General features: G+C 38.1%; 1 protein-coding gene across 4 annotated transcripts in view; it reads left to right on the forward strand.

Moving 5' to 3' along the window:
* RIC1 (RIC1 homolog, RAB6A GEF complex partner 1) overlaps positions 1 to 27,997 on the forward strand; it is a 115,034-nt gene that overhangs the window by 29,553 nt on the left and 57,484 nt on the right. For 3 of the 4 annotated variants that reach the window (XM_049896773.1, XM_049896775.1, XM_049896774.1), the window contains exon 3: positions 13,245 to 13,324. The exons of the other annotated variant lie outside the window; for it this stretch is intronic. In XM_049896773.1, the coding sequence (XP_049752730.1) occupies positions 13,245 to 13,324 (80 nt within the window). The remainder of the gene's footprint in view (positions 1 to 13,244; positions 13,325 to 27,997) is intronic. 4 annotated transcript variants of the gene reach the window in all.

Consider the following 27,997-nt stretch of genomic DNA (forward strand, 5'->3'; position numbering starts at 1 on the left):
TGGATTTAAGTCTGAAGTCTATTTTGTCAGAAATTAATATTGCTTACTCCTCTTCTTTTTTGCTTATTGTTTGCTTGATATATTTTTTTCCATCCTTTGAGTTTTATTTTGTTTGTGTCTCTAAGTCTAAGGTGTGTCTCTTGTAGGCAGCACATAGACGGATCGTGTTTCTTTATCCAGTCCAAGATTCTCTGTCTCTTTATTGGTGCATTTAGTCCATTTACATTCATCGTAATTATAGATAAATAAGTGTTTAGTGTTGTCATTTTGATGCCTTTTTATGTGTGTTGTTGACAGTTTCATTTTTCCACATGCTTTTTTGTGATGAGACGTTTTTCTTAGTAAATTGTGAGATCCTCATTTTCGTAGTGTTTGACTTTATGTTTGTTGAATCGTTACGTTTTTCTTGGCTTTTATCTCGAGTTATGGAGTTGTTATACCTCTTTGTGGTTACCTTATTATTGACCCCGATTTTTCTAAGTAAAAACCTAACTTGTATTGTTCTATGTCGCCTTGTATCACTCTCCATATGGCAGTTTTATGCCTCCTGTATTTAGTCCCTCTTTTTGATTATTGTGATCTTTTACATATTGACTTCAGTGATTCCCTGTTGTGAGCATTTTTTTTTTAATTAATCTTAATTTGTTTTTGTAATTTCCCTATTTGAGTTGATATCAGGATGTTCTGTTTTGTGACCTTGTGTTGTGCTGGTATCTGATGTTACTGGTTTTCTGACCAAACTATCCTTTAGTATTTCTTGTAGCTTTGGTTTGGTTTGTGCAAATTCTCTAAACTTGTATTTATCTGTAAATATCTTAATTTCACATTCATATTTCAGAGAGAGTTTTGTTGGATATATGATCCTTGGCTGGCAGTTTTTCTCCTTCAGTGCTCTGTATCTGTCGTCCCGTTCCCTTCTTGCCTGCATGGTTTCTGCTGAGTAGTCTGAACTTATTGATTCTCCCTTGAAGGAAACCTTTCTTTTCTCCCTGGCTGCTTTTAAAATTTTCTGTTTATCTTTGGTTTTGGCGAGTTTGATGATAATATGTCTTGGTGTTTTTCTTTTTGGATCAATCTTAAATGGGGTTCAATGAGCATCTTGGATAGATATCCTTTCGTCTTTCATGGTGTCAGGGAAGTTTTGTGTCAGGAGATCTTCAACTATTTTCTCTGTGTTTTCTGTCCCCCCTCCCTGTTCTGGGACTCCAATCACACGCAAGTTATCCTTCTTGATAGAGTCCCACATGATTCTTAGGGTTTCTTCATTTTTTTTAATTCTTTTATCTGATTTTTTTTTCAGCTATGTTGGTGTTAATTCCCTGGTCCTCCAGATGTCCCAGTCTGCATTCTAATTGCTCGAGTCTGCTCCTCTGACTTCCTATTGCGTTGTCTAATTCTGTAATTTTATTGTTAATCTTTTGGATTTCTACATGCTGTCTCTATGGATTCTTGCAACTTATTTATTTTTCCACTATGTTCTTGAATAATCTTTTTGAGTTCTACTCTTTTATCAGTGTGTTCCTTGGCTTTTTCTGCAGTTTGTCTTATTTCGTTTCTGATGTCTTGAAGCATTCTGTAAATTAGTTTTTTATGTTCTGTATCTGATAATTCCAGGATTGTATCTTCATTTGGGAAAGATTTTGACTCTTTTGTTTGGGGGGTTGTAGAAGCTGTCATGGTCTGCTCCTTTATGTGGTTTGATATGGACTGCTTTCTCTGAGCCATCACTGGGAAACTAGTTTTTCCAGAAAATCTGGTAAAAAAAAATGCAGTCAGATCCCTATCAGAACTGCCTTTGGATTATAACCGCCACCTTGTTCCCTGTAAGGATGAAAGTCTGAGATTTGGATCATATATGCTTGGCTGTAGCTGGTTCTGTGTTTTTAGTCCAATTAGGGGTAGATTTTTGGTCCCTGGGTTTTTTGTTTCCTTCTCTCAGGTCGGAAGAGAGGGTTAGGAAAAGACCAAAAGAAAAAGAAAAGGGGGGGGGGCGGGAAGCAAAGCCGCCGCGGAGCTGGAGCCATTCTCCCTCTGGCTCAGGAAATTCCAATGTTAATGAAGCCGCCTGGGGAGGGTGGGTGAGGGATCAGAGAGATAGGAGAGTAGCACCTCAGAATATAGCCAGAGTTGCTTGTCTTGCTTGGAATGATTATTTTATCTGAGATTCCCGAGGAGGGGTGTGTTGCCTATGTGTGCTGGCTGTGTGGAGATTGCCCCTGGGGATCTGGCCCACTGAAGCTGCGGTCAGATCCTCTGCTGCCAGTCCCACGCCCAATGTCAAGGTTCCCCTGCTGGGAGGGTGGTCTCCCGACTCCAAAGTCAGTCGCTGCCTCCTGGGGACTTCTTGTCCCGCCAGCCGCGTCACCACGCTGCCCCCGTGAACTGGCTGGGCCCCCTCCCGGGGTTAGTTCAGGGGAGTGGAGCAGCTCTCTGTGCTTGCGCAGTGACAGTGCCCAGTCAAATGCTCGGTGGCAAGATTCCCCGGCTGGGACGCTGCCCTCCCGGCTCCAAAATCAGTCGCTGCCTCCCGGGGACTTCTCCTCCCGCCCGCCGCATAGTCGCGCCACTTCCGCGGACTGGTTGGGCCCCCTCCCGGGGTTAGTTCAGGGGAGTGGAGCAGCTCTCCGTGCTTGTTCCGTGACAGCACCTAGTCAAAAGCCCGGCGGCAAGATTCCCCGGCTGGGACGCTACTCTCCCAGCTCCAAGACCAGTCACTTCCTCCCGGGAACTTCTCCCACCGGCTGCGTCGCCACGCCGCCCCTGCGGACGGGCTGGGCCCGCTCCCGGGGTGAGTTCAGGGGGGTAGGGCTGCGCCCCTTGTTTGCGCCGTCAGCTCCCCTGGGCTCTGCCCTAAATCGGGCGCCAAAGGTTACCTGACGGGGATGCTGGCTCCAGGCTCCGAAAACAATCGCTGCTTCCCCGTATTTGTTCGTTTTCCATCTCTAAATCTGTGTTAGTTGTTCAGGGTTCGTAGATTGTTATGTATGTGATCGATTCACTTGTTTTTCCGAGTCTTTGTTGGAAGAGGGATCCGAGGTAGCGTCTACCTAGTCCGCCATCTTGGCCCCGCCACCGAAAAGTCATTTTCAAATGTAAAATATGTAAGGTTTCATTACAAACTAGCATTAACGGATGAAATTTTGTATTCAATTTTATGGTAGGGAACACTAACTTTGAACCTCAACTAAGCAAAAATGTTACCCTTATAAAAAAGAGTTCCATTCTCTTTAGACCTGTATTATCAAAAAATTATACTCAGTTGTCATTACAATTATATTTAGAATTTTGTCACAAAAATTTATGGAAATTTATTTTCTTTCTTATTAATTACCTACATAATCTTGATTTTGCCTGTAGGCCTGTAAAGCCTAAAATATTTATTACTTTTTTAATATTTTCAAGCACATGGCGGAAAAAATTTACTGACCCTTTTTTTTTTTGTCCTACATCATAAAGTCCAAAATAAGAAGCCTTGCATTTAAGATCTTTTAATCTATAGAACTGTACTTCATTGCTTCTCTGGTATTATTTCTTCATTCTTGTTCTACACAAACCCTGGTTTAACCAAACTCTTCCTTTGGAATAGTCATAGAAAAGTGGCAAAATTTTCAGACTAACTGTATGTAAAGGATGAGTGAGCATGAATAATTTAAGTGACTGATTTCTAACTTAGATGACTGGCTGGATCCACCAAGTTTATGAAAGAAGATAGGAATATCTGGATTTGGTTTCAGGTGTTGGAGATCATGGTTGAAATTTAGGGACAGAGTGAAAGGGCCCTAAAAGGAAAATGCTCTCTAGATTATGTGCAGTTACCAGCAAAAAAGAGCTAGAGTTTGTTTTAAATGGTGTGAGGAATACTCTTTTTTGTAGTGGTCTCATTAAAAACCCAATAAGGTAAGTACTTCAGCTGCATTTTATTTTTCCTGCTCGGCTCTTCTGGACAGTCAGTAGGCTTATTTTGGTATAGAAATTCTAATTCTTACATGCAGTGGCAGTAAATAAGTTATGGTTGCCAATTTTAGAAATAAAATTTTAGCTACTCACGTAGTTACATTCTGAAATGAAGAACACTGTAAAACAAAGTATCTCTTAAAGTTTAGGTTAGTACTTTATGTGTGATAATCCTCTCCATAGTAGATATTTTTATTAGATCTCTGATATATATGACTGGAAGAAAAGGGATGGATTATGGGAGATTACAAAATATGTGCAGAATAATATAATCAAAAAAAAACTTATTTAATTTTTCTCTGGATATTACCTTCTGGCATTATAAAACTGTCAGTTGCAGATTTGATTTAGAAAAGTTTACGACTGAGTTGAAATGAGTTCTCATAGAGGAGCATGGATCTCTGTTGAACTGTTCCACGTTAACTGATCACTAACCCAGTGGCTACCTTGTGTACTATACTGCTAGAAACCGAAAAGCGTAGACAAAGTTATCCTTGCCCTCAAGTTGAAGAGATAAAATGCATGCACATTAGTAACCAGTTTTAACACCTTGTGTTTCCTTCCACTTCTCCACGGTCATGTTAATATATTGTTGTTAGTTATTTTCTCCTAAGTAGGATTGCTGTGGCAAAGGGTATATGTGTATTCGTTTTAATAAATGTTGCCAAATTACTTTTCAGAAAAATTCTGTCAGTTCCCAGTGTCACTGTAAGTGTTCTTAGGATTCCTGTTGATAGACATTTATGCCTATATCAGATTGGTGAAAATGGTCATTTTAATGCCCATTTTTGGAAACCCCATGGCACAGTGGTTAAGAGCTACAGCTGCTAACCAAAAGATTGGCAGTTCGAATCCACCAGCCACCCCTTGGAAACCCCATGGGGTAGTTCTGCTCTGTCCTATAGGGTCACTATGAGTCGGAATCAGCTCAACAGCAGTGGGTTTGTTTTTTGTTTGTTTCATTGCAGTGAAGTTTGGCATCTTTTCATTTTTTTTTTTTTTTTTGGTTGTTTGCACTTCTTCATCTCCCGGTTGCCCATTTTTATCCATTTTTCAATAGGATTGTCTTTTGTGTGAGCTCTTTACTATTAATGGTGAATATTAACTATTAATGATAATTGTTGTCCATAAGTATTTCAAATACCTAATATGGATGGTATGGTCATCACACTGTTTATTTTTTTCTTATCTAAACTTTAAACATTGTTTATATTCTGTCATATGTTTCCCACAAACCTAGAATGTTTGTTCCATGTTTGCTTGCTTGTCCTCTTCCCTGTAGCGCCAATGCCAAGAGCATTTTCTTAACACATGGCAGGCGGTCACATGTTAAAAGAATAACTGAGCATACCGTTCTTTAACCCTGATAAAGGATATCCTGTCTAGGTATGGGATTCTTACATGGAGGTTCTTTTTTTTTTTTTTTTTTAGCCATAGGGTGTTGTTAAGGATTGACTTTTGTCCCCCAAAAATGTGTCTCTACTTGGCTAGGCCATAATTCCCAGTATTGTGTGATTGTCCACCATTTTGTCATGTGATACGATTTTCCTGTGTTGTGAAGCCTACGTCTTGATGTTAATGAGGCAGGATTAGAGGCAGTATGTTAATGAGGCAGGACTCAATCTATAAGATTAGACTGTATCTCGAGTCAGTCTCTTTTGAGATATAAAAGAGAGAAGTGAACAGAGAGACAGTAGGACCTCATACCACCAAGAAAGCGGCACCAGGAGCAGAGCGAATCCTTTGGACCTGGGGTTCCTGTGCTGAGAAGCTCCTAGACCCAGGGAAGATTGAAGACAAGGACTCTTCCCCAGAACTGACAGAGAAAGAAAGCCTCCCGCTAGAGCTGGCACCTTGAATTCGGACTTACAGCTTCCTGAACTGTGAGAGAATAAACTTCTGTTTGTTAAAGCCATCTACTTGTGATATATCTGTTACAGCAGCACTAGATAACTAAGACAAATGTTCTAATATCCTTTAGTTTCCAGTGTTACTCATGAGAAGTCTAGTGCTGATCTGCTCATCTTTCCTTTGCAGGCAACCTATTCTTTTTCCCTGAATGATTTTTCTCTTTATGATTGAAATTCAGTAATTTCTGCATATTGTTTGTAGGTATGTATCTTTTTTTGTTAAGTTGTCCTCCCCCCGCACCCCCAGGGAGGTTTCTTTTATTATTTCCTGAACTAATACTTGTTCTGCCCTGTGCACATTTTTTTATGTAACTTAATATTTGCAAACCTCCTGAATTTGTCTTCCTAATTTTTTTTTATCTTTTCAGTACTGATTTTCTGTCATGAGATCATTGCCATTTAATCTTCTGAAGCAGAAGGTTCAGTTCCCAGAAAGGATTATTCTTCGTCAGTTCATCTGCTGGGTTTTTTCTGTTAGAGATGTTTTGAGCTCTGAAAAGTCCTGCTTATCTTCTAATTTCTTCTTCTTGAAACTTTTTAATACCTTTTCCTTATTTACATTCTTCCATCTCTTCCACGTGACTCATCAGTAGGAGACACATATTTTACCTGTTTAATAGTTTGGTTTTCCATCATTGAGTTACTGAGCTCCTTTAATAAGTAGTATTTTTCTTTGCTGTGCCCTGTTAGCCACCACAGAGGTATAGCTTTCGTTCCGGTCTCTCTGGCAATGCAAAACAGATGTTGTGTAAAACGGTAGTTTGCAGGGGCAGACCAGCTCACAAACTCTTGTTCTCTCCCGAGGCTGAGGGCAAGCCTCCCCTACTCTCAGGCAGTGTCTCTGAGAGGAAGAGCCCTAACCTGAAGGCTTTATCAGACCTTAAGTTCTGAGAGTAATTCAGCTCACAGTGCAACCCCTATTCTACATCTGCTGAGGTTAGCGTGGTAGCCCTGCCAATGTCCACTTGTGGGAGCAGACACCCTCAGCCCTTTTCTAGGGGAAGTCATAGGATTCAGTTTTTTTTAGCTCACTTAGGGAGCTTTTAAATCCCAGGTTTTGGCCCAGTGCCTCAAGGAATAGCAAAGCTAACCTTCCCCTCCTTCTGGTCCCCTCAGTACCTATTCCATCCCTCGGGAGAACTCAGGAGGTCTTGATGCCTCTGAAAACATACTCCAGGCTCAGCCAACACATTTTTTGGTATTCTCCTGAGAGGTGGAGGAAGAGGTTAAGGGTGCAGGCTCAGGTCTTCCGTCTTCTTAGAATCCAGAAGTTAACTTTAAGTTACTAGTATATAAAAAAAAAAGAAAACAAACCCAGTGCCGTCGAGTTGATTCCGATTCATAGTGACCCTATAGGACAGAGTAGAACTGCCCCACAGAGTTTCCAAGGAGCGCCTGGCAGATTCAAACTACTGACCTTTTGGTTAACAGCCATAGCACTTAACCACTATGCCACCAGGGTTTCCGAACCACACAATAGCAGGAGAGAATTCTACTACCAAACCACCCAATAGCAGGCGAGAATTCTACTACTGAACCACCCATGCACTGCTAGTGTTACATTCATTCAGTGTCAAAAAGAACATTTCAAGATCTATCCTGAAGTACAGCGCTGTTAGTGATAGGATAATATCCATATGCCTACAAGGAAGACCAGTTAATACAACTATTATTCAAGTTTATGCACCAACCACTAAGGCCAAAGATGAGGAAATTGAAGTTTTTTACCAACTTCTGCAGTCTGAAAGGGATCAAACATGCAGTCAGGATGCATTGATAATTACTGGTGATTGAAATGCGAAACTTGGAAACAAAAAAGAAGGATTGGTAGTTGGAAAACACGGCCTTGGTGATAGTGACAATGCCAAAGATCACAGGATAGAATTTTGCCAGGCCAACGACTTCTTATTGCAAATACCTTTTTTCAATGACTTAAATGGTGACTGTACACATGGACCTCACCAGATGGAATACACAGGAATCAAATCAACTATCTGTGGAAAGACAATGGAAAAGCTCAATATCATCAGTCAGAACAAGGCCATGGACCGACTACAGAACAGACCATCAGTTGTTCTATGCAAGTTCAACTTGAAACTGAAGAAAATTAGAACAACTCCATGAGAGCCAAAGTATGGCTTTGAATATATCCCACCTGAAATTAGAACAACTCCACGAGAGCCAAAGTATGACTTTGAATATATCCCACCTGAATTTAGAGACCATCTCAAGAATAGATTTGACGTGTTGAACACTTATGACCGAAGATCTGATGAGCTGTGGAAGGACATCATACATGAAGAAAGGAAGAGGTCATTAAAAAGACAGGAAAGAAAGAAGAGACCAAAATGGTTGTCAGAAGAGACTCTGGAACTTGTTCTTGAACATCAAGTAGCTAAAGCGAAAGGAAGAAATGATGAAGTCAAAGAGGTAAACAGAAGATTTCAAAGGGTGGCTGGAGAAGACAAAGTAAAGTATTCTAATGACACGTACAAAGAGCTGGAGATAGAAAACCAAACAGGAAGAGCATGCTCAGCATTTCCCAGGCTTAAAGAACTAAAGAAAAAATTCAAGCCTCAAGTTACAATAGTGAAGGCGATTCTATGGGGAAAATATTAAATGATGCAGGAGCCATCAAAAGAAGATGAAAGGAATACACTGAGTCACTATACCAAAAAGAATTGGTCAACGTTCAGCCATTTCAGGAGGCAGCATATGATCAGGATCCGGTGGTACTGAAGGAAGAAGTCCAAGCTGCTCTGAAGGCATTGGAAAAAACCAAGGCTTCAGGAATCGATGCAATATCAATTGAGATGTTTCAGCAAACAGATGCAACACTAGAAGTACTCACTTGTCTATGCCAAGAAATTTGGAAGACAGCTTCCTGGCCAATCAACTGGAAGACATCTATATTTATGCCTTCCCAAGAAAGGTGATCCATCCAAATGTAGAAATTATCGAACAATATCATTAATATCACACAAGTAAAATTTTACTGAAGATCATTCAAAAGCGGCTACAGCAGTATATCAGCAGGAACTGCCAGAAATTCAAGCCAGATTCAAAAGAAGACATGGAACCAGGGATATCATTGCTGGTGTCAGATGGATCCTGGCTGAAAGCCGAAAATACCAGAAAGATGTTTATCTGTGTCTTATTAACTATGCAAAGGCATTTGACTGTGTGGATCATAACAAGTTATGGATGACATTGCAAAGAATTGGAATTCAAGGGCACTTACTTGTGCTCATGAGGAGCCTATACATAGATCAAGAGACAGTCGTTCAGACAGAACAAGGGGATACTGCATGTTTTAAAGTCAGGTAAGATGTGTGTCAGGGTTGTATCCTTTCACCATACCTATTCAGTCTGTATGCCGAGCAGATAATTTGAGAAGCTGGACTCTTATCAAGAATAACTTCATAGGGGCATCAAGATGGAGGAAGACTCATTAACAACCTGTGTTATGCAGATGACATGACCTTGCTTTCCGAAAGTGAAGAGGACTTGAAACACTTACTGACGAAGATCAAAGACCACAGCCTTCAGTATGGATTGCACCTCAACATAAAGAAAACAAAAGTCCTCACAACTGGACCAATAATTCACATCATGATAAACGGAGAAAAGATTGAAGTTGTCAAGGATTTCATTTTACCCGGATCCACAATCAACAGCCATGGAAGCTGCAGTCAAGAAATCAGAAGACTCATTGCATTGGGCAAATCTGCTGCAAAAGACCTCATTTAAATTAAAGTGTTGAAAAATAAAGATGTCACCTTGAAGACTAAGGTGCGCCTGACCTAGGCTGTGGTGTTTTCAGTCATCTCATATGCATGTGAAAGCTGGACAGTGAATAAGGAAGACTGAAGAAGAATTGACGCCTTTAAATTGTGGTGTTGGTGAAGAATATTGAATGTACCATGGACTGCCAAAAGAACAAACAAATCTATCTAGGAAGAAGTACAACCAGATTGCTCCTTAGAAGCAAGTATGGCAAGACTGCATCTCACATACAGTGGACACGTTATCAGGAGGGACCAGTCCCTGAAGAAGGGCATCATGCTTGATAAAATAGATGGTCAGCAAAAAAGAGGAAAGCCCTCAATGAGATGGACTGACACAGTGGCTGCAACGATGGGTTCAAGCATAACAGTGATTGTGAGGATGGCACAGGACTAGGCGGTGTTTTGTTCTGCTGTAAATAGGGTCGCTATGAGTCGTGAACGACTCAATGGCACCTAACAACATCTTATGTCAGAATTAGTCATGACCTAGTTTTGAGAGTTTGTATGATTTACAACTGTATTTATAATTTCCTGTTTAAATATATTCATATTTATGTAAGGAGCCCTGGTGGCGCAGTGGTTAAGCGCTCGCCGCTAACCAAAAGCTCAGTGGTTCAAACCCCCTGCCCACTCCACAGGAGAAAGATGTGGCACTCTGTTTCTGTAAAGAGTACAGCCTTGGAAACCCCGTGGTGCAGTTCTGCTCTGTCGTGTAGGGTTGCTGTGAGTTGGAATCAACTTGACAGCAAGTATGTACAAAGTCTGGATTATGGCACAAAAAATGTTCAGTTTTTATCTTGAGGTGTTTTGTTTTTTAGTGATTTATTCATTATTATGTATATTATTCCAGTGTTTATATAATGAATATAATAAAATTAAAAATCAGAATACACCATTTTACAGATCACTGTTTAGAATATAAAAGTGCTAGTCTGTTATTTCAGCTTTATTTGAAGCCTAACATGACGGTATGTTGGAATAGAAGGTAAGTTTCACATATCAAGTTCTTATCTATAAATTAGTATGGGAATCTTTGTAATGTATCATCAGGTTGTTGGAGCCAGATGTATAAATCTATCCTATGTTATTATACATAATAAAAATGAATGTATCCGAAAGAAGAAATTTAGTATGACTTGGAATTCTGGTGAATTTCATCTGGGATAGAAGCTTTGGATAATGGCAGAGGAAGATGTTGGGATTGCTGCTTACAGATTGTATATGTCACATGTTGAACTTAAATTCTTACTGTTTATAGCAAATTACTATTTACAGTATGTGTGTTATGCATTAATCATAAAATAATTTTCAAAATATAATTTTGGGTAACAGGGAAAACATCTCAAATGCCAAAACAAAGCAAAATACACATAAGCAGTAACAACAGCATCAACAACTACCATCATCTGCAGAGTTCACCTCTTCTTTTTAAATGTTGAATTTGCTGAGATAGTTTGAATGCCTTTCAAATCTACCGTTATTACATTTACTGTTGGAAAAAAATCATGTTTATATTTATACCTCTCAGTGAATTTTGGATGCCTTATTAATGTCCTTTGTTTGTTTGTTTCTAGTTCTTTTTGTTCTGAGTGGCTATGTATCTGTGACCCCAATTCATGAATTCATGGATATACATGAGGAAGGGACATGTAGACTTGTCATTTAAGATTCTTTTAGAAATTGTTGGGTTTCTGTGATTAGTCACATAATCTGATAGTTTGCCTTGGAGAAAGAAAAAAATTATAATTAAAATATGGGATGAAAACAGGAAATAGAGCCTTTTAGATTCTTTATTTTTGGTCTTTCATTTATTAAAACAAATAAATTTAGTTTTGCAGGGAGAATGAATGTGGGCGGTGTGTCTTTAAGGTATTAGAATTGCTGTCTACAGATTAAGCAGTAGTTATAGACAGTATTTGCAGTATATTAGGGGTGGAAAGGGAAAAGCCATCATAATATTTTGTATAGTGACAGATTTGATATAGTTACATTAAAATACTACTTTTTAAAGATGGTCATTTATTACTAAACTTAAAAAATGGCTCAAAGACAAAATCACTGATGTTCATGTCTGTGGTAAATAGTCATTGAGATCTGGAAGTATATAGCATTTAATAACAAGTAAAGCATTACATTACTAGTAAATAGGATTGACACAGAATATGCAAGTAGTAAATCAAGTCATTACCTGTAATTTCATCTAGCATACTGTGTATATGAATTTGTAAATGCTGGTGCAAAATGATACTATAGTTTCCCTAACATTGTAGTCTTCTAAGCATTTGTTGAAATTCTGAGTATATTGTTAGTTAGCATTTGATACTCTGAAATTTTGGACATTTGACCCGAGTAATTGATATTCAGGACAGCTTTTATATGCTAATGTTGTTGGTCTAATTACTAAGCCATATTATTTTACTTTTCAAGCCCATGTAAGGTAACAGTAGAGCTTTAAAATTATAAACAGTCACTAATCCATATAGGGGTGATGCTGTCCATGTAACTTTGATATGGTTTGATTTGAAGCCATTTTCCTTTTGATTCTGTACTCTCCATATTATTTATGAGAACATAAAATTGCACATGAAGAATTACAAAGGTGGCCTTATCTGAAGAATCTTAGCATTTTTCTTTTGTATCCCAACATGTTGAACACCTAAAATAGTGAACTTTATAGATCACAAAAACAACCCTGGCTTTGCTGTGAAGTTCAGTGAGTATTTTCTCTGTCATTCCTTAAGTGAAAAACAGGAAACCAGTACTGGAAAGAAATTTGAAACCTTGGGTAATTTCTTCAGTTTCCCTCAGTTCTACTTTGGGTAAATGCCCACCAGCCTTTAAAATGATAGGAATTCAGTATTAGTCTGAAATAGCAAAACATTTGCTATTTCATTGTGTTTTGCCTGAAAATGTTTAGTTAGAAACAGCTTAGTATTTTCTATATTTGTATAAATATAAAATGGTTGTTGGAGCTTCACAAGTCATAGATGTGTGCCATGACCATATGTTTGTTTTTAATACCAATTTATATTTTTAAAATACTTCGTTAGAAAAAAGAGCTAGCTGATGAATTTTTGGAAATTGAAGGTTTGCTGTTTTCCGAGTCTCAGGCTGTGTTTTGTAGTAAATCAGAATCTAGTTGGTTGATTTTGAAATATGAAATATGTTATTCTGAAGTTATACTTCATAAACTTTAAAGTAGAGTCAAGCATTTTATCATATTGTTACTATTTGGTGGCATTGTTGCCTTAAAACCTTGAAAAGGGTCTATTTTTAAGTTTTTTCAAAAGAATCATTGCTTTATTATTGAATAATACAATTCCTGAATAATTTCTATAATATAAACTATTATTGTATGTTTATGAAATATTTATGAATCTATAAAAACCTTTCTTTTCAAGATGGGTCATATTAAAACAAAACAAAACAAAAAAACAAAGGTCAGTTTTATTTGCATATTAGACCACAGTTCTCCAAAGAAAGATTCTTAAGAGTAAACTTTTTTCAGCTGAGAATATATAAAATTAGAATTCAGGATTATATTTAGACCCTTACCCTTTAATTCATGGTTAACAAAATTTATCTTTTTCAGACAGCAAATGGCTACATCTTGTTTTTTCACATTATATCTACAAGAGGGGACAAGTACCTTTATGAACCTGTCTATCCCAAGTAAGTTGTTGTCTATCATTCTTTTAATATTAGTATATTTTACATTCAGAAAAACATAGTTTTGGGTTGTCTGAAGTGATTAAAATAAGGCTAACCCAACATTTCCAAATAAATTGTTTAAAAATTACTAAGTCTTTATAGTTATTTCTTGAATTAAGAGTTCTGTCATTAAATATGTCTTGTAATCTTGGATGAAGGTACTATATTCCTTCTTGGATATATTCAGAATGACTGTTAACATACTCCAGAGTCTAGAGTTTCCAAGTCTTTATTAGGGAGGACCTGAGAGAGCATGAGGGGAAGAGGGGAAGTGCCGGGAAACTGCAGGCTCTTTTGCCTGCGTGTTTTTGTGTATGTATAGGGAAGACATGCACCCCAAACAGTGGTTGCCTCTTTTGGTTAAAATTTGGAAGAACAAGGACTTTTGCTTTTTTAAACCTGATGTATTTCTATATGTTTTGCCTTGGTTTCTTCTCTATACATGCTTTACATTTGAAAAAAATACAGTTTTAAAGCATGACTTTTTTTTAAAAGGGCAAGCTGTTAAAACTGGATGAAAATATAAATGAATATCACATTTCTAGATGGTGGAAGAAGGCCAAAGCTTAATTGGTATATAAGAAATTTAAGTGAAAAATAGATTTCATTATATGAAAAGTTTAAATTGCTAAAAATTAAGAGAGACAACAACATTAATCGACCAAAAAAATTTTCAGTTAATGGGGCTGAGGCTTGTTATTTTTATATAAAGAGGTTATATAAATTGTGAAGAAACAGATGAAGACTCCAACAGATAAACAGGTAAAAGACATTAAAGGAGAAATCTTATAAGAGCAGATATAATAATTAACAAACACAGGGAAAATGGTTCATGCCCAATAGTAACTGAACCAAAACAAAGCATTAAATACAACAAAATTTTTTTTTAAAATACACATTTTAATATATAAAAATAGTATTAAACAATTTTTAAGTTATTGCTAGGGGAGGTGTAGTGAAACTTACATTTTTGGATTCTTCTGGTAGTAATTATGCACTATGATACTGTTTATAATAGGAAAAGTGATAGAACACATTGAAATATACAGTGATAGGAGAATGGTTACTAAGTTAACTGTGGTACATCCTTTTCCTAAAACAATATGCAGTTATTAAATATTATGTCTTAGAAAAATGAACCTGAAAACCTGATCATATTACAGTGTTGCGTGAAGAAACAAGTCACAGAAAATTATATCTGTAATATGACCACAACTATGTAAAACAAAAAAATTCATCTAAAGAAACTGAGCTAGAAAAACATAATACAAATATTTATAGTAATTGCTTCTGCAGTGATTTTTCCCCTTTCAATTCTTGAATTTTCCAAAATCTTTGATAATGTACTTTTAATGTGGTAGGAAAAAAAAAAAATCAATGTATTTGAAAAAACTGAAAAAGAAACCCATGGTTTCCCAAAACTGGAACCTTGACAGTTTGTTTAAGTGACATTTGCTAATATTCTTCAGAATACATTTTGGGAAAGGCTAACCTAGGCCATGTAGAATGTAGGTCAGAGTCCTACATCATAAATTCTAAGGGACTACCTGGATTTTTTTGATTTTATACGCAGTTGTTTTTGTAGTACATACAGTGTTAACTGAGGTGGTAGTTAAGTTTTGGGAATCTTTTGTACTGTCAGAATTCTCTAATGATGAGATTTAATATAACTTTGTTATTTGTCAGTAAAAAATTTTAATGTAAGAACACTTTGCATGTAAATTGTACTGTTTAAAATAGTATGGAGAATATGCATGATAACGTGATGTATTTGGAAATTTTAAGTTCATTTTTTGAATAATATAAATCTTACTATTTTTCATTGTAAGTGATAATTTGATGAGCCATTTGAAGAACTGTCTAAAATTTCATTTGCTTGTGCGTTTTGAGCTGCCACATATAACTTCTTTTCACCACTTGATTTATAGACTTGCTCATTAAATGAAAAGCGGCAACCAGAATCAACTGAATTTAACTTGATTAATTTATAGTACCGTGAGTGGGCAGGGTAGGAAAATAACTTGAAACAGTGAAAAAATAGTATTTTCTTTATTTCAGCTCACAAACATTCATTACATAAGTTTACAGTGTTTCTGAAAAGTATTTTGAGACACACTTTCTGTGTTTTTTAAGCAGCTTCTTACCGTCTGGTTGTAACACTCGAGGGGTGCTACTTACTGCACATAACTAAGTCATCCTGACAGTGCGTGACTTGCTGTGTTTGACTGTGAATGAATGTTAGACTAGAGAACGAAACAAAGAGCATTATTTTTTTTCCATTTGGGGGTTCTTCCCTGTAGTTAAGATTTTTGGTTCCGATACCTGGGCTCAGTAAAAGGTACGTCCCTTAGAGCAGTCTGAATAGGAATTAAGGGGATAGGTTTTGGAGTCAGATAGGCCTGGAAGAGAATGTCAGCTCTGCCATTTTTCACCTGTATGACTTCCATCATGTTATTTAATACCGCTAAATCTCAGTTTCCTCATCGGTAGAACAGGATAGCAGTAGTAATTATGTCATAGGATTAATGAGGTCAAGCATGTTAAATGCTTAGATAAGTGCCTGGCTCTTAGAAAAATTAATAAAGAACAGCTGCTGTTATTTATTTATTGTTGTTTGTTAGGTGCTGTTGAGTCAATTCCAACTCCTGGGGACCCCATGTGACCGAATACAGCTGCCCTATAGTGTTTGCTAGGCTGTAATCTTTATTTGAGCCGATTGCCAAGTGTTTCTTGCGCAGTACCACAGGGTGGGTTCGAACCACCAGCCTCGTTCACCTAAAAGCCCAGCACTTAGCTGTTGTGCCACCAGGGCTCCTAATTATTTATTGCTAGTATATTTTTCCTTCACCACATTTTTGCTTCTGTTTTTTAAGATTTTAAGTGGTATTTTAAAAATACGTATATTTGACTTCATAATGTACCTCTTTGTCAGAGTTTCCACTTCAAATCACTACTGCATAAAACCAAGCAAAACCTCTCATGTGGGAACAGTTTTGCAGAGCAGATTAGAGTCGGTCTGTTGTGTATTGGTGTGCTGGACGACTTCCTACTTGGGTTACTTAGTCTAGTAAGTTACTCAGCCTTTCTGTCGAACTTATTTGTAACATGAGAATAATACATTCTTCCTCAGTTGTTAATATTGTATGAACTCAAGTGTTTAAAACCTAAATAATGATGGTTTATATAAAGCCTCAAGGAGAGTAAAAACAACGTTTGGTTTTGACAGTGGTATTAGTATTATTGTCAACCTTTCTGTATGTAGTTCAAGATACTAAACTTTTTTTTAATGCTTATTTTATCCTTGTAACAATCTATTAGGGTATAATTACTACACAGACTGCGGCACAGAGAGGTTAAGTAACTCACCCATAGTCACATGCTGGTACAGCCACGACTCAGACATAAGTGCTATAGTGCCAAAGTGTGTGTCTTAATCACTAATACTATACCGCCTCAACCTTGTTCATTCCCTGTCCAGTCATCTACTAACTTGGGATTTATTTAGGGAGTTGAAAAAAAAAGGAGAAATGACTTGGAGTGGTTTATAAGTTACAACCAAAAACCAAACCCATTGCCTTCAAGTTGATTCCAATTCCTGGCAACCCTATAGGACAGAGTGGAACTGCCCTATGGGGCTCCCAAGGCTGTAAATATTTATGGAAGCAGACTGCCACATCTTCCCACGGAACGGCTGATGGGTCAGAACCGCTGACCTTTTGGTTAGCAGCCAAGCATTTAACCACTGCGCCACCAGGCCTCCTTGGTTTATAATACCCAGTGTCCTGAAAAATAGAGGGAGCATAATTGAGACCAGTGTTTGTCCTCCTCTCCTCCATTTTAGAAACACAGTTGTCTCTTGTTTCTCTTTCTAAATCTTTTGAGTTCATCTTATGTGTTTTTCTAGAGTATCTCAACTGGCCTGTATTGTGTGACATCTTAACCTCAGACTGCACGTCATTTTCCATTATGCTCTGTCTGAGAACACAGGTTGGATGCCCCATGATTTTACATAGTTTCCACATAGTTGTTTCCAGCATCCTTCCTGTAGTCAGTCTTCAGCAAGGTGGCAGTCTTATTAAATGACTGTGCCTCAAAGGTCACTTATTCTAGGGTGAATGAATTTTTTACTTCTTTTTCTTTTTTAATCTTTTGTATAGGTCCCATTCTGTATTAAAATACTTCTTTGTGTTAATTACACAAACTAGGGGACAGACTAGTTGAAGTTCTTCTTGACTTTTCCTCAGTGTCTTGGAACTTGTGAAATTAATGAAGGAGATTGTGCTAGGGATAAATCAGAAATAATTTATGTTTAACTGTGTATTCATTTGTTTATGCTTAAATATGAGTTTAGTATATCTTGGATTTGAAAATCATGCTTAATTTCATCATAATGAAAACAATTTCAATATGTCATCATCATTTGTATGTCTTTGAAAGCAGAGATTTTTTTTCCTTATTCTTTCTATCCTTTCACCCCTACTGTGAACCTCATTTTGTTAGAGGCCAACCTAATTGAGGCCAAGGTTCTCAAATGTTATTGTACTGAAATTCAGAACATTTAATTATCAAAATTTAGAGACATAGATGTTATCTTCCTCATTGAATAACCACTCCAACAAAACAACTATCAAAGCTTATTAGCCTTCGTCTTCCCCCTACTCCAAAATATATTTCATTAGGTTGTGAAACTTCTTACCAATGTGCTATTAGTGATTTAGTGCTGGCTGAGAAGGAAGAAGCGAATAACTAATTGAGGTTAGCAATTTGTAGCCTTAGCACAATTTATCCCTTCAAACACCCAGCTCCCTACATTAAGTGATAGAAACATCTACTAAATTACATCAAATTTAGGAGAAAAAAGAGGTCTGAATTATTTACCAAAGGGAAGGTTGCCCTCAACATCTTTTTTCTTTTTGCTAAAGTTATATGTAACCTTTAGCTATTGAACTTTGCAATTTTATGCAGCCAGTAGCCTGCATCACAGTTGCATGAGCAGTTACTAACAGGACTGATGATGATGTTGCTAGATAGGTTCTGGGCTATGAAAACTGCCCTGTTTGTTGGCTACACCTCTCAGGATGGCCCTTGAATGCTAAGAATGATAGATTTATTTAAAAATCTGCCCAGTCAAGAGAGCCCTGCACATTGTTTCTATCAGACTGAAGGCGATTCTGAATGTGTGATAATTTAAGGGAGAGGCAATTTTTCTTTTTTTATATAAAAGATCCAGTGGTAAGGGTACTACCTCCCTCAGAAAACTTCTGAAAATTCTGTTCTTATCCATTCATCTGTTCATTTAAGAATTGAATTTTCTTGTGCTCCAGGCACTGTTGTAGATGCTGGGGGTGAGGTGAACAAAATTGACAAAAAACCCTACTCATAAAGAATGAAAAATAAATAAGTAAAATGCACTACAAATTAGATGATTTGTTCTGTGGAGAAAAATAAAGCAAGGAAAGGGGATAGGGAATGGGGAAACAACTTGAAATAGAATGGTTCGGGCCTTCACTGTGAGGATGACATTTGAAAAGGTCCCAAGGAGGCAGCAGAATAGACACGTAGCTGAAGAGTAGTCTGTTGTTGTTGTTAGGTGCCAATGAGTTGGTTCTAATTCATAGCGACCCTACGTACAGCACAATGAAACACTGCCCAGTCCTGTGCCATTCTCACAATGCTTAAGCTTGAGGCCATTGTTGCAGCCACTGTGTCAGTCCATCTCTTTGAGGGTCTTTCTCTTTTTCACTGACCCTCTACCAAGTGAAGAGTATTCTAGATTGATGAAAATTAGCAGATAAGGTTGTTAAAAAGATTATTGTGAATACATTTTAGGTCCTATCTGATAATTTTTAACTAGACAGAAGGGCTTTTTTTATTAAGTGTAAAAATAAAAAATTACGCTGTAATATTTAAGTAACTTAATGCTGGGAAAGGATTTAATATCTTCTTTTAGTTTCACCTTGTAGAAATCTGTAGTCAGTTCCCTTTTTCTTACGGAAAAATGGTACTACCATTTACTTGAGAGTTTATTCACTCTTGGCACTCACGAACTCTTAATAGCTAATCACTAGTCTGTATCATTGGCTTCCATTGCATTGGGCAAATCTGCCACAAAAGATCTCTTTCAACTGTTAAAAAGCAAAGATGTCATTTTGAGGACTAAGGTGTGCCTGACCCAAGCCCTGGTGTTTTCAGTCAACTGATACGCATGTGAAAGCTGGATAGTGAATAAGGAAGACCGAAGAAGAATTGATGCCTTTGAATTATGGTGTTGGCAAAGAATATTGAATATACTGTGGACTACCAGAAGAATGAACAAATCTGTCTTGGAAGAAGTACAGCCAGAAGCAAGGATGGCAAGAGTTCGTCTCACATACTTTGGACATGTTATGAGGAGGGACCAGTACCTGGAGAAGGACACGATGATTGGTAACATAAGAGGGTCAACGAAGAAGAGGAAGACCCTCAAAAAGATGGATTGACACAGTGGGCTTAAGCATAACAATGATTGTGAGGATGGTGCAGGACCAGGCAGTGTTTCGTTCTGTTGTATGTAGGGTCACTGGGAGTTGGAATCAACTCAGCGGCACCTAAGAAAAGTCTGTATCACGTCTCTACCTTTTGTGTGTCTCTCATGCCTTTTCCCTCCTAATTCCTAACACTGTGTTAATTTGAGTTTTGTCACTTTTCTCCTGAATTATTGTAATATCTTCTTAATCTATCTTTACAGGAATTTTTCCTGTGATCAATTTTTGGCACATAAAGTTACTTGCCATTTCCCTACATAAAAATTTTCAGTAGCTTTCCTTAGCTTTCAGAATTAGTTATGTTGCTTGTTTTCTTTGAGTGTTTTTTATCTGAAAAATGGAGTTAATGTTACCTACATCATAAATTGTCATTAAGTTTACATCAGCACCCTAAATTACTACATAGCACATAAAACAAAGCTTTAGTGTTCCCTAGGGTTTTGGCCTGACTTCTTTTCTGCATGTTCTTCCTGGCTTTAACTATTCCGTATATATGGATTATGTCCAGATGGATTTCTTTAATCTAGTACCACTTTCTTGACCTTCAGGCCCACCTTTCCAAGATAAATCCACTTTGACGTCCTTATCGGCCACCTTAAATCCATTATGTCTAAAACCTAACTCATTTCGCCCCTACCAAGCCAATCATGGGCTATTGCTATTTCTTTTATAAACTTTATTGAAGTTACTATCATCTTTTAAATAATTGTATAAACTATGAAGCCTTGGATTCTTTATTTTCTCAGTCTCCATATTGTTTGGTGATGAAGTTGTATTGATTTGTCGTGTTTATCCAGTCTCTGTAGAATTCATCCACATTTATTTTGCTGTCACTGATCTTATTAGGAGCCTTTATGACCCCCCCCCCGCCCCCGCCTACTGAAATAGCTTAGTTAACTAGCTCAGTTCTCTTCCTCTACTCTCCCTGCCTTACTTAGCAGTCCATCTTTGGCACTGATGTCAGATTTATTTTTCAAAACTGGAGACCTGATGGTGAGTTTTTCTTTTCTCATAAACTGTTGGTGCTCTCCCATCTCCAAGAAATTAAGTCTAAGCTCTTTAGCCTGGCAGTTAGAGCCTACTTTTCTCCTGTCTCTAGCACATGGAGTCTACCATTCCTTACCAGTGTTGTGTAATTTAATGCCTCTGTTCATTTGCTGTTCGCTCTACTTGGTACGCCTCTCCCACTATCTTCTTTCTGTATGTAAGAAAGCCGTCTGCCTTAGTTTTCAGCTTGAGGTCAAACATCTTATCTACAGAGTTTATCCTTTCAATTTTCCTGTCTTCCCTTGTATCCAAGAAATAGCTGATCCCTCACTTATACTCTCATAGCACTTAAAAAATTTACACTGGTAATGTATGAATATATTCTTATTTTGAAAAAATCAAGCAATGAGATGTATATACAGAGTAAAGAGTGAAATTGTGAACCATGTCTGCTTTTTTAGATTCCAGTCCCGTTTCACTCCCAAGTTGGGTTTGTATCTCTTGGGTAAATAAATACCCAGGAGTATGATTGCTGGATAATATCACATGTTTACTAATTTCAGATTAAATATTGGACATTGTATTACATTATCAAGTGTCTAGAATTTGTTCCCTTTCTTTAGAGACTGTTGAACTTTGTTTTGAGCCACAATCAGGTCAGTTAGATATCTTCTTGATCCTTTCGAGGATTGTTTGTAAATGGTTTTTTAGGGTGGATTTAACCTTTACTCTTTCCTAACTCGGGCTGACTGCTGGAGTGTGGTTGTTCTGAAGTCTCTACTGAATGCCCTGGGTCTTTAACCAGGCTTCTCCACTTTAGCTGGTCAGAACTGGGTGTCTCCCAGCACTGTAGGCACTCTAGAAGCTGTTCATCCTTAAACCCTGGTAATTGTTCTTCGCCTGGCCTCATGAGGTTTCACCATATGTCTGTCTGCCTAGTTCGGTACTGAGCAAAGACTCAAAGGGAACCCCTGCAGTTCCTAGAATTCCTTCTCTGCTTAGCTCCCCCCTCTCTGATACTCTTGTGTGACATTTGGAACCTAGGGTTTGTGGTACTCTGCGCCACAAATTGCAGCTGCTTCGACTTTCTTGAACTTAGCTCTTTTTCTCCTCAACTTAGCGAGACTGCCATACTGTGCTTGGATACCCTCACCCTACGTGGCATTCTGGAAAGTGAGTTGTGCAGAAAACTTGATTTGTTTCCCTTTACCCAGAGTCGGTCTTATGCTGCTTGTTATCCAGTGTCTGAATATGACACGTATCATGTCCAGTGTTCTTGTTTCTGGTGGGAGGGCTAGTTTGGTACCAGTTACTTACTCTATTAGTAGAATACTAAAATGAACCCCTGTGTGCCCATCAGGTGTCCCTGGGTGGCACAAATAGTTAAGCATTCGGCTAACCAGCCAAAAGGTTGGTGGTTCATATCTACTCAGAGGTGTCTCAGAAGAGAGGTCTGGTGACTTACTTCCCAAAGGTGATAGGCATTGAAAGCCCTGTGGAGCACAGTTATACTCCGAAACACATGGGGTCGCCATGAGTCGGGATCAGATCGGTGGCAGCTTGGTCTGGTATGTGCCTATCACTCAGCTTGACCAGTGTTCAATCTTTTTCCACTGGAGTATATTTAAGCACATTTAAGATATCGTCATTGTGAGTGAGGAAATCCTTGGTGGTGTAGTGGTTAAGCACTACGGCTGCTAACCAAAAGGCCAGCAGTTCAAACCCACCAGGCGCTCCTTGGAAGCCCAATCGGGCAGTTCTGCTCTGTCCTTTAGGGTCCCTATAGTCGGAATCAACTCGATGGCAATGGGTTTATTGTGAATGAGGATGATACAGGTCCAGGCACTGTTTTGTTCTCTTGTACATAGGGTTGCTATGAGTGGGAACCAAGTCAACAGCACCTAACAACTACAAAGATATCATTATTTCAGTTTTATCCAGACATATTTTCATTCTTACAGATATTCTAGTAAATGGTTGTGTTGTCTGCAAATAATGAAATATGAGGTGTGGAGTTTGAGGAAAGAAACAATTCTGATTATTCCTTTTCTTCTCCAAAGTTCTGAACCTTTCCAGGCCTTTGGTTGGAGATCCAAAGCTTCTTGGTCCTAGAGTTCACCCAGGAATGCCAGAAATCCCTAGATCAAGCTTGGCATATTCCAGGATCATCTTAAAATTTAAAAATCTTGAATGGGATTTTCATCATCATCTAACAATTATTGTATGCCTACTCTCATTTGTCAGACACAGTGCTACACCCTGGTGCTGAAGAGGTATAAAATGCTTATGGAAAGAGAAATCTTTAAAGTCAATGGCAATGTAAAGTGACAGATGCCAAGTGAATGAATAAACCCAAAAGTCAGTCTTAACAAGTTTCAGGGGAAGGTGCTCAGTTGTCAGGGAAAGTATTGTAAATAAGGAGATGAGCTATATATACTTGGGAGGCAAGATAGACCTTAGGAAAGTTATGTCGTGTAATTAACTGCACTCTTGAAGTTTCTGTCATCCCAAATCCATAGGGTATCTGTCACACTGTTCTTTACTTTAGTTGGCACTTAAAATATTTGAAATCTCCTGTACAGTAGAATTTACTGAAATAAATGCCTGTTGAATTTAATTGAATCGTGACAGTTTTCTGTATCTCCTGGTCTGGCCCTTCAAAGCATACTTGACATGCATTAAGAGCAATCTTTATTGTTGTTGTATTTCTTTTAGACTTGTCTGTAGTTTTTATGATACACTTGATTTTTTATTTTTATTGGTTTGTTGGGAAATTACTTCCTTCTCAAAGATATGGGAAGTTTGACCCGTAGTTGGCCTACCCCATAGGAAGCATTTCATTCTTCATTGTCCTTTGGGAGCTGTTCATTTACCTGAATGCCTCGTTTACCTGAATGCCTTGTCATTCATTAGATTGGAAAGGTGAGGAACTTTAAATTTGTGCAAAATATACTACAAAAAACAAAACTCATAAAACGGCTTACTTTAATTTTCCCTACTTATGGTATTTTTCTTCAATAGTGACCCTATAGGACAGAGTAGAACTGTCCCATAGGGTTTCCAAGGAGTGCCTGGTGGACTTGAACTGCTGACCTTTTGGTTAGCAGCCAAACTCTTAACCACTACGCCATCGGGGTTTCCTATATATATATGTGTGTCTGTGTGTGTGTATACGTACACACAGACACACGCACAGCATTTTAGAGGTGTGTAGAAGAGTATGGCATTTGGGATTATAGAGCCCTGGGTTCCAATCCTGGTTCTACTTTTTGCTGGTAATGACTTTGGAAAAATTATTTTTTGAGTTACTTTCTACGCTTTCCCGTCATTTTCTATAAAATGAGAAAAACAACTGTATAGTTATTTGGTTATTAGTAGAGTCTCAATAAGTTACAATTGTTATTGTTATCTAGGCTGATTTTTGAATTGTTAAACTTAATTTTCCTTTACTGGACATTTAAAACAATTTAAGTGTGTTCAGAAGAGAAAGGAATTCTAGCTAAGTATGTGGGTTTGTAATGAGCTAGAATTTGAAGAATGGCAAAACCTTAAGAAAATTGCCAAAAAATACAAGTGCTTAGTTGAAAGCAAGTCTTCAATTGAGTCATGTATCAAATGTAAATAGTCAAAAGCTTGACTGTTCTCAGGAAGTTTGGCAGCAATATTCATTTACACTGTACTTGAAAATTCCAAGTGTCTACAGATGCGGCTTTATTATCATGATAAACTCTTACTGCTATTACTTATATTTGCATTATTTATTTATATTAATATTTATTTACATTAATTAATAAGTTCATTTTATACTAGTATTCAAGCTTGTTTTATATATGTGTACATAACATTAAAGCGATAATTTTTTAAAACTTTGGAGTCGTGGTTAAGAGCTTGTCTGCTATCAGAAAGATCACGGTTCAAATCTTCCAGCTGCTCCTTCGAAATCCTATGGGGCATCTCTCCCTTGTCCAGTAGGGTCGCTATGAGTCGGAATCCACTCCACGGCAATGAGTTTGCTTTTTTGCATAGAGAAAAAGACTCCACACCACAGCAATAAAGGTAATTTAGTGTCTCTAGATCCCCCATGATCTCTCAGTTTGTTGTACCGTGGGGACTTGTATGTTGCTGTGATGCAGGAAGCTGTGCTGCCAGTATTCAAATGCAAGCAGAGTCACCCAGCTGAGCTTCCAGACTAAGACAGACTAGGAAGAAGGAACTGGCGGTCTACTACTGAAAAGAATTAGCCAGTGAAAACCTTATGAATAGCAGCGGAACATTGTCTGATATAGTGCTGCAAGATGAGCCCCTCAGATTGGAAGGCACTCAAAATATGACTGGGGAAGAACTGCCTTCTCAAAGTAGAGTAGATTTTAATGCCGTGGGTGGAGAGTCAAGCTTTCAGGACCTTCATTTGCTGATGTGGCACAACTCAAATGAGAAGAAACAAGTGCTGACAGCCATTAATTATTGGAATGTGGAATGTGCGAAGTATGAGTATAGGAAAATTGGAAGTTGTCAGAAATGGAACAGAACACATAAACATCGATATCCTAAGCATTAGTGAGCTGAAATGAACTGGTATTGGCCATTTTGAACCAGACGGTCATATGATCTACTATGCCAGGAATGACAACTTGAAGAGGAATGGCATCGTATTCATTGTCAAAAAGAACATTTCAAGATCAATTCTGAAGTACAACACTGTCAGTGATAGGATAATATCTATACGCCTACAAGGAAGACCAGTTGCTGCAACTATTATTCAAATTTATGCACCAACCCCTAAGGCCAAAGATGAAGAAATCAAAGATTTTTACCAACTTCTGCAGTCTGAAATTGATCGAACATGCAATCAGGATGCACTGATAATTGCTGGTGATTGAAACGCAAAAGCTGGAAACAAGGAGGACCAGTAGTTGGAAAATACAGCCTTGGTGATAGAAACAATGCTGGAGATCACATGATTGAATTTTGCAAGGCCAGCGACTTCTTCATTGCAAATGCCTTTTTTCACCAGCATAAACGGCAGCTATACACATGGAACTCACCAGATGGAATACACAGGAGTCAAATCGACTACATCTATGGAAAGAGATGATGGAAAAGCTCAATACCATCAGTCAGAACGAGGCCAGGGGCCGACTGTGGGATCGGACCATCAATTACTCATATGCAAGTTGAAACTAAAGAAAATAAGAACAAGTCCACAAGATCCAAAGTACGACCTTGAATATATCCCACCTGAATTTGGAGACCATCTCAAGGATAGATTTGACGAGTTGCACACTAATGACAAAAGACCAGACGAGTTATGGAATGACATCAAGGACATCATGCATGAAGAAAGCAAGAGGTCATTAAAAAGACAGGAGATAAAGAAAAGACGTAAAGGGATGTCAGAAGAGACTCTGAAACTTGCTCTTGAACGTCGAGTAGCCAAAGCAAAAGGAAAAAATGATGAAGTAAAAGAGCTGAACAGAAGATTTCAAAGGACAGCTCGAGAAGACAAAAGTATTATGATGCCATGTGCAAAGACCTGGAGGTAGAAAACCAAAAGGGAAGAACACTCTCAACATTTGTGAATGCTGAGAAAAGAACTGAAGAAAAAATTCAAGCCTCGAGTTGCAGTACTGAAGGATTCTATGGGGAAAATATTGAACGACAGAGGAAGCTTCAAAAGGAGATGGAAGGAATACATAGTCACTATTAAAGAATTGGTGGATTTTCAGCCATTTCAGGAGGTAGTATATGATCAGGAGCCGATGGTGCTGAAGGAAGAAATCCAAGCTGTACTGAAGGCATTGGGGAAAAACAGGGCTCAGGGAGTTGACAGAATACCAGTTGAGATGTTTCAACAAACGGATGCGGTGCTACAAGTGCTCACTTGTCTATGCCAAGAAATTTGGAAGGCAGCCACCTGGCCAACTGACTGAAAGAAATCCATACTTATGCCCGTTCCCAAGAAAGGTGATCCCACCAAATACGGAAATTATCGAACAATATCATTAACTTCACATGCAAGCAAAATTTTGCTGAAGGTTATTATAAAAGCAGCTTCAGCAATATATTGATGGGGAACTGCTAGATATTTAAGCCTGATTTAGAAGAGGACGTGGAACCCGGGGTATTGTTGCTGATGTCAGATGGATCCTGGTTGAAAGAGAATACCAGAAAGATGTTTATTGTGTTTTATCGACTATGCAAAGGCATCTGACTGTGTGGATCATAACAAATTATGGATAACATTGCTGAGAATGGGAATTCCGGAACGCTTAATTGTGCTCATGAGGAATCTGTACGTGGATCAAGAGACAGTTGTCAGAACAGAACAAGGGGATACTGCGTGGTTTAAAGTCAGGAAAGGTATGCGTCAGGGTTGTATCCTTTCACCACACCTATTCAATCTGTATGGTGAGCAAATAATCTCAGAAGCTGTACTAATGAAGAAGAACGGAGCATCAAGATTGGAAGAAGATTCATTAACAACCTGCGTTTTGCAGATGACACAACGTTGCTTGCTGAGAGTGAAGAGGACTTGAAGCACTTACTGATGATGAACAAAGACCACAGCCTGGCGGTATGGATTACACCTCTACATAAAGAAAACAAAAATCCTCACAACTGGACCAATGAGCAACATCATGATAAACAGAAGAGGTTGAGGTTGTCAAGGATTTCATTTTACTTGGATCCACAATCAATACCCGTGGAAGCAGTAGTCAGGAAATCAAAAGATGCATTATACTGGGCAAATCTGCTGTAAGAGATCTCTTTAAAGTGTTAAAAAGCAAAGATGTCGCCTTGAGGACTAAGGTGCACGTGACCTAAGCCATGTTGTTTTCAGTCGCCTCATATGTATGCAAAAGCTGGACAGTGAATAAGGAAGACTGAAGAATTGACACCTTTGAATTGGGGTATTGGCAAAGAATATTGAATATCCCATGGACTGCCAAAAGAACAAATACATCTGTCTTGGAAGAAGTACAACCAGAATGCTCCTTAGAAGCAAGGATGGCGAGACTCTGTCTTACATACTTTGGAAATGTTGTCAGGAAGGATCAGTCCCTGGAGAAGGACATCATGCTTGGTAAAGTACAAGGTCAGTGGAAGAGAGAAAGACCTTCAT

This window comes from Elephas maximus, chromosome 9 (assembly GCF_024166365.1).
Source record: "Elephas maximus indicus isolate mEleMax1 chromosome 9, mEleMax1 primary haplotype, whole genome shotgun sequence".
In the NCBI taxonomy this organism is placed as follows: Eukaryota; Metazoa; Chordata; class Mammalia; order Proboscidea; family Elephantidae; genus Elephas; species Elephas maximus.